This window comes from Fulmarus glacialis, unplaced genomic scaffold (genome assembly GCF_000690835.1).
Source record: "Fulmarus glacialis isolate BGI_N327 unplaced genomic scaffold, ASM69083v1 scaffold46769, whole genome shotgun sequence".
Classification (NCBI taxonomy): Eukaryota; Metazoa; Chordata; class Aves; order Procellariiformes; family Procellariidae; genus Fulmarus; species Fulmarus glacialis.
This window is the reverse complement of record NW_009232255.1, coordinates 19,542-31,440: the sequence shown is the minus strand read 5'-3', so window position 1 is coordinate 31,440 and position 11,899 is coordinate 19,542. Positions and strand designations below refer to the sequence as shown.

General features: G+C 48.0%; 1 protein-coding gene across 1 annotated transcript in view; it reads right to left on the bottom strand.

Annotated features, from left to right (window-relative positions):
• Positions 1-3,166: 3,166 nt before the first annotated feature.
• Positions 3,167-11,899, bottom strand: part of DMAP1 (DNA methyltransferase 1 associated protein 1) — a 28,268-nt gene continuing 19,535 nt past the window's right edge. The window contains exons 8-9 of the mRNA XM_009584830.1: positions 5,374-5,446; positions 3,167-3,513 (exon numbers count right to left, since the gene is read on the bottom strand). Coding sequence (XP_009583125.1) covers positions 3,167-3,513; positions 5,374-5,446 — 420 coding nt within the window. The remainder of the gene's footprint in view (positions 3,514-5,373; positions 5,447-11,899) is intronic.

Sequence of the window (11,899 nt, the reverse complement as noted above, 5' to 3'; positions counted from 1 at the left end):
TGTAACTCCATCTGGAAAGAGAGAATGTTTGATCTTAACAATGTAACTTCTAGCTTTCAAACAGGCTCAGAAAACAAGAAGTCAGCAGGAGTTCAGATAAAGGAAGCTTAAAAGTCAAATAATTCTGACTCTGAACCCGAGACTTCTTAGACTCAAGGTCCTTTCCTTTACCCATTAATGGGCTGACTTGTGAGCTCAGGAACAAAGTGCTGCAATGTGAGGATTTCTGAGAGTCACTCATTACAGATCACTGAGTGGAGTCTGAGTTGCGGAAATCAAAGGATCCAATCTGGAGTAACTGGCTGAACTTCTGCTTGGAACTAATTTGTTCCGAGTTCGGCTCACCTTTCACCTCCCGAAGGCCCCGAGTAAAGTCCCTACTGGGGTCAGCAGCAGACGGCCCTGGGGGGATCCCAGCTCAGCTTTAATGGTCAGCAATGGGCACCGCAGCCCCGAGGAGAGGGTGGACAGGCAGCCAGGGTAGGAGGGATGCGGTGGACACGGCAGGGCAGAACTGTGCTGGGCTTCCCGCTGCCCCATGGGGTCTTGCTGCTGAGACAGGCAGACACCTCTCCTAACCTGGGCTAAAACACCCTGCTGAGATGTCCCCAATCCCCACTGCTGGCGAAGGGGGATGGTGGCAGCCAGCTGCTGCCACAACCAGTATCTCAAGACCCTGGTGTGCCTTTGCCCATCCAACTCAATTCCTGGAAAGGAGTCCAGGCATGCCGGGCAGGGGTCAGGACTCCTAGTCCTATTCCTGGCTTTGCCACTCACTTCCTACAACACCTGGGGCAAGATACTTCTCTCCAGGGAAACAAATCTGGCTTCGGGGAGCAGCTGGTTTGGAGGCTGAACTAATCCATGCTTAATCCAACATGTGGAGTGCCATGGATGGGCAGTGCTAGACAGCACAAAAGGATTCTCCAACTCAGAGGAATCTGAAGCAGGGAGATTAAATGATTCCCCCAAGGACCCCCGGCAGCTCAGTGGCAAAGCACACACTTGAACTCAGGAGTTCAAGGCTGGTGTGGCAGGGTTAAACCCCTGAAGCAGCCTCAGGGAAGGGCAGGTTGTCAACCCGCAAGCGCCCACAGCCAGGGCTGCAGGAGGTGAGGAAGGGAAAGGCCACTACAAAGAACCGCTGCACTTGCTCTACAGAGAGCTGCTTGTTTGCACTACCAATATGCTACCTCCACTGCAAGCGCCCCAGGGTGGGGGAAAAGCACTGTGCTTGCAGAGGCAGGCTGCTTTCTCAGCACCATGTCCTGAGCCCACTGCCTCCCACGCTGTCCCCATCGCACCAGGGCCTGTGACACCTCAGGGTTATCACTGTGCAGGGTGGGGACACATGCATGCACCCCACCAGCTGAACAGCCAGCGACTGCTCCAGCCACCCCCCTTCTCAGAGCTGACCTCAGCCTGCTGATCTTCCAGAGGCCAATTTTAGCCACGACACTGAGCGAGAGGCACTGCGGCTGCTCCTGCCAGCTCTGGGCAGGAAGCATCACCAATGCATGGCCTCCACTCAATGCAGCCCATCCTTGGAAAAGCTGGTTGTGGGCCACAGGCTGCTGGTCTCGCCCATGGCCACATTGCCCAGAACCACAGGAAAGGTTCAGGGCAAGCACAATGCCAGGCCCTGCCTGACTCTCCAGACATACCCGAGCCAGGCAGAACGTGGTACAGCAGCCCCATTTCCCTCCTCTCCAAGACACCCCTCCAGCTGGGATGTAATTTTTCCCCCCCTCAAAAGGTAGCATAAAATGGTCACAGTGTGAATGTGCTTGACCTTTTGTCTTGGACTAATCTAATTGTGTCGTCTTTGTGTAATCAGCCGGTAAAGGTCAGTGCTGTATTTAACATGGGGGCCCTTTAGGTACTGAATTTGCCTTGCAGTGAATTAACTTGATTATATTTCTTTCAAATATGTCAGAGACCAGGTCAGTTTAACCCTCTCTGTGCTGCCTGGGCCCACCCTTTTGTTTCCAATTCCAGGAGGTGGCACTGAAGAACAACGTGGTCAGAAACACAAATATGGGCTCCCTCCTCCTGCAGCCATGGCCACCCCCACCACCATCACCACCTCTCCCACCTTCCCAACAAGCAAAGTCTCAAGGAAGAGCAAGTGGGTTGTGAATCAGCCCGAAAAGTCTGCCAACCAGGATGCTCCAGACTGCAGGGAGGGGTGATATTTCAGATTGAATGCAATAGGGAAAAAAAAAATTCAGAAGACTCCTTTGCAAACATGAACCTGTCTCAGTGGAACGCTTCCTTATGACTCCATATTGTCACAATCAAATACGACATTACTCAAGTCCAGATTAACGTGTCGCCTCTGTCATTGACAGATAAGGTGTTCTCAATATCCTGCAATACATTATACATTTTAGAAAGGAAAGGTCTGTGCCACTACCAGGGGCAGTATGTCTGAGGTGTCGGGGATGCCACTGTGTAGAGACGGGCAGCTTTTATCAGGCAGTTCAGCTCAGCTGTGCCAGGGGACTGCACAGAGGGGAAAGCAACCTCAGCTGATCCCCAGGCATACCCTTGGCCCTGAAGCAGTGGTGAGGGGCTGGGCAGCCTGCCCTCATGGAGGCAGGGAGGAGAGGCTGGTGATTCGCATCCTGTAGAGGTACATGCACAGGACATTGTCACAGGGCCCCTAGGTCTAGCTTTCCTTTCTCGGCACTGGAAGTAGGGTATAAAAACACGCCTTTGCTCTTCAAACACCTCTCTCCTTCCTGAGCCTCTTGCTCCAGGCAGGGCTACTGCCTGACTCCAGGGACTTGTGCAGGTCATGGCTCATCATCTCAAGACTGCTTTCCCCACTCGCTTCCCTCTGCTGAGCAACCCTTACGGGGCTGTGTCTAGAAGGAAAATGCCTTAGGCCTGCAGCTGTACTGGCATCACTGTTGCTGCCCTAGTGCAAGCTCTCGTCACCCAAAGCCTTGCTGCTTTGGTCCACGGTGGCACCCACGTCAAGCCATCTGCCTGCATGCAGGATGTCGAAAGCCCTGCTGACCCCACCTATAGCACCAAGAACACTGTCCAGCACAGAAGACAAGCCCAGAGAGCAGCACTGGGACTTGGGGGGAACAGGCGCGCTGTGCTCCCTTGGACGCGCACGCCTGGAAGGAGAGCAGGGCAGCATCCCCAGCGCTTGTCAGGGCATCTGCGTCGGAGACCTGAGTGCTCCCTGTTCTGCCCCCCCAACCTTCCTTCTCACCGAGTTGGGGGTCAGTGGTGCTCCTACTACATCAATGATCTGGTCCTTGGCATCTCCTTTGCCCTCCTCAATGCCGAGCCCTGCCTGGGCATCTGGGTGGGCGCCTTCCGCACTGAGGGGGCCAATACTACCAGCTTTGGCCAGGGCCTCATAGCGGTGCCGTAACATCTGCAGCTCATATTCGCAGTTGGCAAAGGCTTGCTTCAGCTCATACAGCAGCACCAGGTCACTCCGCAGCTCATTGAACATCTGCACGATCTCCTCTGTGGGCATAGGGTTGAGATCTAGGGAGAAAAAGGGGTTCTGTTAAACACCCAGACCTGCAACCCTACAATGGAAGATCCCTAGAAAGGTCTTGGCTGCCCATTCACTCCCACAAAGATACACCAGGAGCCTCAGTCCCAACACATGGATCATTAGCAACTGGAATCCCTAAGGGCTGGAGACCTCAATTTGCAGGCTGTCCTTTGGCTCTGGCCAAGGACTAAGGGTGAACCTGCAAAGTCCAGGACTCAGCAAGTGAAGGATGATGGAAGATGCAGATCAAACCATACAACTGAACCTTGCTACCCATCAGGTCATATCAAGGGAGCTCAGTCTTGGGAGCAAGTCCTCACACACTGCTGCAGAGGACAGAAGAGCTCCTGCTGTCCCCTACACCTTCACCAACAAGGGGTGGACAGGCTGAGCTCCCTTGCCTCTCTTGTTGCTCCTCCCAGGTTACAACTGAGGCAGAGAATTCCTCTGCTGCTGTGTTACAGACATGTTTTAATGCAGACCTGACCTGCTTGCAGCAGGGGCTGGCAGATCACCTCGTCACACCATGCATTCTGCTGCAGCCCACCACACATGCACACAGAGCCAGGATGAGCTGTATGTTCTGGAGAAGAAAAGGATGAAGCTCTGTGTTGTTTGTCCTGATACACAGCAGTGGCCCTCTGTCGCAGGGCTGCCCACATGAGCCGTTCCTGCTAGCACCGTGTTCACCCACACAAAGCCCAGGTGTGTTTCTGCACTCTAAGGCCCAGCAGGGCTGGAGCACCAGGAGGCCCTCAAGATACGTGTGTTTTTAAGGCAGCAGTGGGGAGTCAGGAATCCCTCCTTACCCTCATGGAAAGTGAACTCTAAGAAGCACTTCCCCAAGGCTTCCCTAGCAAGCAAAGACGGTAACTCCCTTAGTTTTAAAGCAGAAAGGGGAAACTACCCTGATTGAGCCACTTTCACCAGCCACGGGAGGCCTTCAGAACTGCACACAGTCTCTGAGACAACATATCAAGCCATAAACCAGTTGGCCCAAAAAACTAACAAGAGTTAACAAAAGTCAGCGCTGGGAACAGGCTCAGTAATCTCTTGTAAATCACCAATAAGGCTCTTTTTTCCCTTCTTCTTTTCTTCTATTTTTAAAAATCCCTCCAGCCACAGTGGGGGGGAAAAGGGATCATCAGGTATCTAATCAAGGGGCACTGCATGCTGGGACCTGTAGTACCTGCAAACTGTACCCACTGCATGGAGGGCAGCAGCTAGCCATGGGCTGCACTTCCTCCCCTCTAGCTACGAGCGGGTATTGTACATGTTAAGTGAACCCTTCTTTCTGCTGCTAAGACACTGGAGTTCAAGAGTGAGGGATGTGTGTTTACTCGCCTTTTAGCAGAGATGCTCCAGATTTTCACACAGCATGCAACATATAAAGGGGGGATGAACAGTCCCAGATGCCTTTTGGACTTGCCACCGTGAGCAGTAAATTAAGAGGAAACGAAGCTTGAAAGCAAGACAGGGCAGCCCTGAACAATGCATGTGCCGTGGTCACTAACACACTTAGAAGTACCTCTCCTGGCAAGGCTGAGATTTGCCTTCCTAACGCTGTGCTGCCTCTCTTGATGGTTAAAAAGGCCCAAACAAGAGAGAAACAAAGGCTCTTTTAAAACATTTTTCTACTGGGAGGAAAAAAAAAAACAACTGTGCATCTTGTTCTGGCTTTTACCCTCTCTCTATTTTTTTTTTAAAACACATAAAATATTTTAAAAACCATTCACATACTGTTATTCAAGAAACTGGCTGTATTACTAGGGGAAAAAATAGCCCATCTCGAGAACAAAGGCTAGCTCTGTGTGTCTCTTTCTCTCGTGCGTGCCCCCTTTACTCACCTACTCCGAGTTCCATCAGCATCTGCTCCAGGGCTTTAATCTTCTTCTGTCCCACCGAGCTTGGCAGTTTCATCTGGAACACAAAGGTAACAGAGCCACACAGCTCAGAGATAGCCCTCACTCACAGCCGTCTAGTTCAAAAGGCAAAAGAGCTTTTCTTTTTATAGTGCAGGGGGAACAAAAAAAGAAAGGGAGAGAAAGGAAAATCAAGTGGCAAGAGAGGGAGACAGGGGCTGAAAGTTTTCAGACTAGGTCCGAGGGCAGGTATTGAAGAGCCCGGTCGTGAGGGCTTTTATTTTCTCTCTCGTGTGTGTGCAAGACACGCTGTTTTACAGTTTCCATGTGTCAGTGAATTAACAACAAAAGTTCTTCTTGGCTTCAAACCCTCTCCCGCAGTGCCCAGCCCATCAAAGGGCTCATTTACACAGCGGCTAATGTGCAATGCTGCCCTACTTTATTCACTTTAGCCGGCCTGATTAGACTCATGCGCTAACAGACTCACTTCTCCTTTTACCTGCTGAGCCCCAGACCTGTGGGATTCATTTACAGAGCAGGCTTTATAACAAAGGGGAGAGACAGAGAGAGCACAGTTACTTGACTGGCGGAAGTGTGAACACACATTTACATCGGAGCTAAGGGGCTAGGTGAGAGAGGAAGCATCAGATGTGAGCTATGAAAGGGAATCGGAGCTGGCCAGGAGAGGAAGAATGCATACACTTAGCAGGGTCCTTCCTCTGCGTTCATTTGGGCTCTAGCAGGAGTGCTAGCTGCTCAGACCAAGCATTTATTACATTACAAGCAGCACAAATGCAGCTGGCACAGTATGGCAGGGAGAACACGTTTCCAAGCCCTGCGGATATATCCACGAACGAATGAAAGCACTTTCCTTCCTCAACAATGCTAGAAGACAGACCAGGAAAGAAACAATCCTCAACACCACAGTGTCAAACACCTTACTGCACTCAGTCATAGGCTGTCCCTCCATACCCAACTCTGGGAAGGTGAGCTCACACCTTCTCCCAGAGATCACCATCACCAGCTCAAGCTGCCCAGCAGGGCATTGAATAGCCAAGAGCTGAGAGCATCCTGCAGCCATCCTGCACACCACTTACTGACCAGTGGCCCCCAACCTTGGCCAAACCAACCATGAGCCTGGAACGCTGGGCTGCGAATGACCTGAAGGAAGAGCCATTCTTTACTCCACCCTAAAACCAGCCTCTGAGGTGAGCTCACCGGAGGGCCCCATGGTCACCTTACTTCCCATAAGCCACAGGCTGAAGTTCCCCAAAACAGACAGCCCAATGTCAGTCTCCCAAATTAGGCCCATCTTTTCCACAGTGTTCACTGCCCCAACACAAAAGTGACAACAAGAGACACCACCTGGAACTTCTTAATTCCTTTGAAGGCAGGAGCACTGCACGCACATACTCAAATGGTGAAAGCGCTAACCTTAACTCAATTATGGCTGAATATGTCCCATCAGCAGCTCCATAACTGTGATGCAGGACCTGCTGGGAAAACCTGCCTTCTCCACCACATCATTTCAGCCAAGAAGCCAGAGTACGGATGCCACCAAGCACCCCAGGGGAATGGGCCTTTCACTGTATATGCTAAGAAGCACCTAGTCCTTTTGCTAGATATTACCACCACAATTAAGACCCCAGCAAAGGACCAAGAGGACTATCAGGGGAGGATTTCTAAGAAACCAACCTGATCCAGAGGACCCAAAGGAGCACTAGGGAAAAAGGAAAACCCGCCCTCGTGCAAACAGCCAGCACAGGTAAGGACTAGATGACTCCTCTGCCCTTTTTTATATCCTGAGGGTCTTTGGCTTAGAACTGGGGTTTCTGCATAGCAGTGAATTTCATACTTCAGAGACTGAATCTTTACAGTTGACCATAAAATGATTGTTTTAGCAGAAGAAAGGCTGCCAAAGGTATCGGGTATTTGGATTTCAGTCAAATCTTTGGTCCAGAGTCTTAACCTGAGCAGAATCTTACTAAAATAGGTTTTCCCAGGAGCTCTGCTGCACAGACTACCTGCACAGGCTCTGCTGAAAAGCAGCAGGACAGGGTAGAGCCCTAAGATAAGGCAGCCCAGAGCTGTGGGACAGGAGATGGTTCTGTTTATTTAGTGGGTGCCATGCTGCAGCTAGCAGCAGGATGCCAAAGAAGGAAAGGTCATGTAGCACAGCTTAGCAGGAGACAGAATGGTTAGCCTGGAGCATCGGGAAGAAATTCCTGACAGCAAGAGGCCTCAGTCCAGAGAACTGTTCTGCCCCACAGGGAATCACACAGAACATTTAAGATGGGCAATGTACCCAGCTCTGCCTCAGCTGGGGGATTTATGGGCTGACCTAGTCAGACTGTGCTATCCTTAACTTGTAGGACACAAAGAGTTAACAGAGCCCAGCATCTCCTTATTGAAGAGCTCTGGACACACAATACTTGTGTGATTATTACAGCCCTGAGAGTCTGTCTTCACCCCTGCCCCTAACACCAACATCACGGTCTTTCTAGCTAAAGGCAGCATTCCCTTCTGTTAAACACCAGCTGGCAAAAGCACACTGGACTTCAAGCCAGCTTCAGGAACAAAGGACAAGAAACAAGAAAAGTTTATGCTTGGCTAGGCAGAAGGTCTTGGTTTGTTGGTTAGACGAAGAGCACAAGCTTTTCCCCTGGGAGGCTTCCACTAGCTCAAGGAACTACTGGCAACATAAACGATTAACCTGGCAAAGCCTTCAACTGTGATGTTGTGTATGTCCTGCTCACGTCCCACAGGAGTCTGGTCAATGAAAACCGAGCCAAGGTCTTCACTGACACTCCTGAAGATTAGAGAGGCAGGACAAATTAATTTAACTTTAAAGAAAGGAACACTAGAGATGCTCAGGAGGAGTGGGGCTGTGAGTTTAGTTTAAAAACACATCAATTAAGCTTCCTTTTAATTCAGGCAGGAGGATCTGGCCTGCAAACAGGAAGGCTTCATTGGTTTCTCAAAGCAAGAGTATATTTTAATTTTACCATCATTAAGAAAATGTTATGATTTATGTGGCTGCTGTCGGACTAATATCTTTAGAATTTAGCTGGCTAAGCCAATTCATCTCTAAGACTGATGAAGGCTGATTGCTCTCTATGCAAAATGTATTAAAACTAAATGAGCAGTCTATTACTCAAATGCTGCTGATAATCTGTTAGCCAGGGTCCGTTAGCTGGGCTGCCTTGTTGCAGGCGAGAAGCCTTCATGCCCTGTACAGCCCTGAGAAGCCCAAGCTTACTTCAGCAAGCCCTTCTTTGTTTTGGTCTTTTAAGTAGATGTCCAGAGATGCACCAGTGCTGGAAGTGGTGTAGCACCTGCCCTCATTCCCGAGGAATGAGGCAATCCACAGGTCCCTGTTCTCTGTGCTCTCTGGCTCGAGATGTGTGCGCTGGGATATGTGGTTTCTGCAGGCTGTACCTCTGCGTCAATGAAAACACCACTCAGGGCAACCTCCTTGCTTACACCACAGCTCCTGGGATGTTCTTGGTGTTGTCATGGATCAAGTCGTCTGCAGGGGCTGAGGAAAATTATGTTCCTCAGAGAACTCCAGTGAGCAACCACAGCTTCCGAGGTGAATGGCATTTGCCCTTTTCTTTCCTTCCTTATACTAGACTATTATTGTTATTTATTATCTTTAAAGTCCCCATATAATAATAATAACTGGGAAACATATTGCTCCCATCAGAAAACTGATTAGCTGAGATTTTTGAGGTTATTATATTTTGGATGCTCTTCTCCTTTGACAGCCTCTCCCTACAGCCCTCTTTGCAACACCAGCCCGCGCTTATAATTACACCAACATCGCTTTTGATTTAAGGACTGTAATCCTTTGTCCTTGCTATAAACAACCTGCATTAAACACATGAACTACGTGTACCAAGAGAAAAATAAATAAAGAGCTACAGAAAATTGAGTGAACCAACACCATGAAGCCACAGTACCAGAGCCTACCTATGCAGAGAAGAACCTTGCCTGATCCTGGGATACACAGCCTCTGCTGGCATGCACTTGGCCTGAGAGGCACGGAGTACACCAGTACTGACCGGGTCTGCTCTCCCCTGAAGGAGGAGGGCATTGCTCTAGAATTGGGCCGTGCAGCTTAAATTGATGAACAGAGCATCCACCGCACTTTCATGGCAGGGGTTGAGAAACTGGGGGGTGGCCCTGAGCCAGTTCGATTTCTATAGAGGGTCTCACTGCGGAGTACCATTGAAGTTTTGAATGATACAGGATTTTTATTTAATGTTCGAGACATTCCACCAACAAAACCTTGCTAATTCACACTAATGACTAGGAGACCTACTGCAAATTAATTGCTAATTGGCAAAATTCATTAAATGAACAAACACAATAAGAAATAACTGAAGATATAGCCTCCCCAAACAGACTTGGTTCATTTATTTTTGTGTGCAATTCAGTTTTCATTATTTATGCTAATACTTTTAAGCATAGTTGTAAATGTATTTGAATATATTTTGGAGAAGTAATGAAGTCTAAATAATAGGAGAGCTTGTAACACAGTCCCCTATTATGTCTTAAAGCATCACCACCTGGCAGGTAAAGACTGTCATGGGGATCTGCACTAGGAATGGAAGAGGTCTGCAGGATCTACAGACAGATTTAGCTAGGTCCCACATGTATCTGTGTGGTCATCTTAAATGTCCTGCTCTCAATTTATTGCTTTCTTCATAAATGCTCCATTTCTGGTGCTCTCAACTTCCAAAAAAAAAAAAAAAAAAATCCCACTTTTGTGCTGAAACCTTTTGTTTGGTCTATCACCAAAATACAAGGTTTTTAAAATTAATCAATGGTTATTTGGATATTTCACATGTACCCTCCCTGATGCTGCACTTCATCTTAATTCAATTTTGAGACAACCTTTTCCTTAAACTCAACCTTCCCCAATCCTAACCAATATGACTGTCCTAAAACCGTTAATCCTAAAAACTCCACACATCTGACCTGTGTCTGTACAGCTATAAACTGTGGTTTTACGCACCAGCACCGGTACTGTTGCTCAGCATTATAATACAGCTCACTGACATTGAAAACCACCTTCTTCATGGATTTCAGCAGCAAGAAAACTTTCTCATTAGGCACTTTCTTCATGGATATCTTTAGAGTACTGAATTGCTTAGTGGGTTTCCGGGAAGGAGTGCTAAAGTTTCAGATGAATAATGGTTTTTCCATTTTCTGGCTTAAGATGGGGAAGGAAGGTCAACCTTTCCTCAGCTGCATGGCTCTACTCCACAGGAGTGGAGAGCCTCCATTCCTGCACAGTTTTAAGACTCAAGGAAGTAAAGAACCATATTAAGTATTTTAGCCTTAGAGCTCTGGAATTTAAAAACCCCAGCAGAGAAATTCAATTTCAGATATGAACGTGCACATTTTTGGAAATTTGAAGTGCTTAATTGCGCAGAACTAAAGTGCTACAATGGAAGGCAGATGGGCAATTGCAGTGGATATATGCAAAAGTTACAAAACTTTGAAACTGCGCAGGTATTCTCTGCCTCAATGAATATACGTGCTTCCCCCTGCTCCAGCTTACAGCCATGGACCCCATGTCTTACGTCAGTGCCTGCTGATCTGCCGGACTAAGATTTAGGACAGATAAAAATAAAGAGTCATACCGCTATGCCATCTCTACTATGCTATGTAATACATTAAACACACAGCGATCACTCCAGAATGGCACATGACGATCAACTTGTTCCATCAATGAGGCTTATGCTAAATAAACCAATCTTTTAAGAAGAAAACATTTCTATATTAACTTATGTAAACGGTTATTTCAGGGTTTTTTTAGACTGAAGTTAGACATACCTCTCAAATTCCCAAATCAATTGTGCAAAAATATAAATTCTGTACTTGAATCCTCCTAGTAAATTAAACCAGTTTTACCTGTTAGAGGATTATGTTAGTAAAAGCTTTGTCAGGATGAGGGCGGCCAACAGATCCTGGAGAAGCATAGCACACTCAGGCATATGGCAAAGTAGCAGCTCACTGTTCCTACAAACATTAATGCCTCATTATACATCTATAGCACTGATAAGGGGGTAAAGCTAAGAGATACTTCCTAAAGAAACCAAAGGTCCTGAAGCATCAATGTCTCAGCATGGTGGGTTTTCACCAGTGCAGGTAACAAGGTCTTCAAGGTTTTTATACTCTCCCACCATCTCCCCCCTAGGAAGGGGATACAGATTGTTTTGACCCAGCACAAATGGCCTAAAATGAGAATAACCTGGAATCCACACAAATGATGGCTGATAACCTGGAAAGAGTCAGCTTTCTCCCAGTTTGACATACAGGTTATGACAAGAAACAAGACACCTGAGAAGACAAGAAGAATTCACACCTTGTCAAGACTGCCTGCCATTTAGATGATCATCTTCCGGCAAGCAAAGTATTATCTGCCACTTACCAATCCTGAGATTTCCCTGCCCTTAAATACATTTTGCTTTAAATATAGTGCAAGCCCGTAAAACAAATG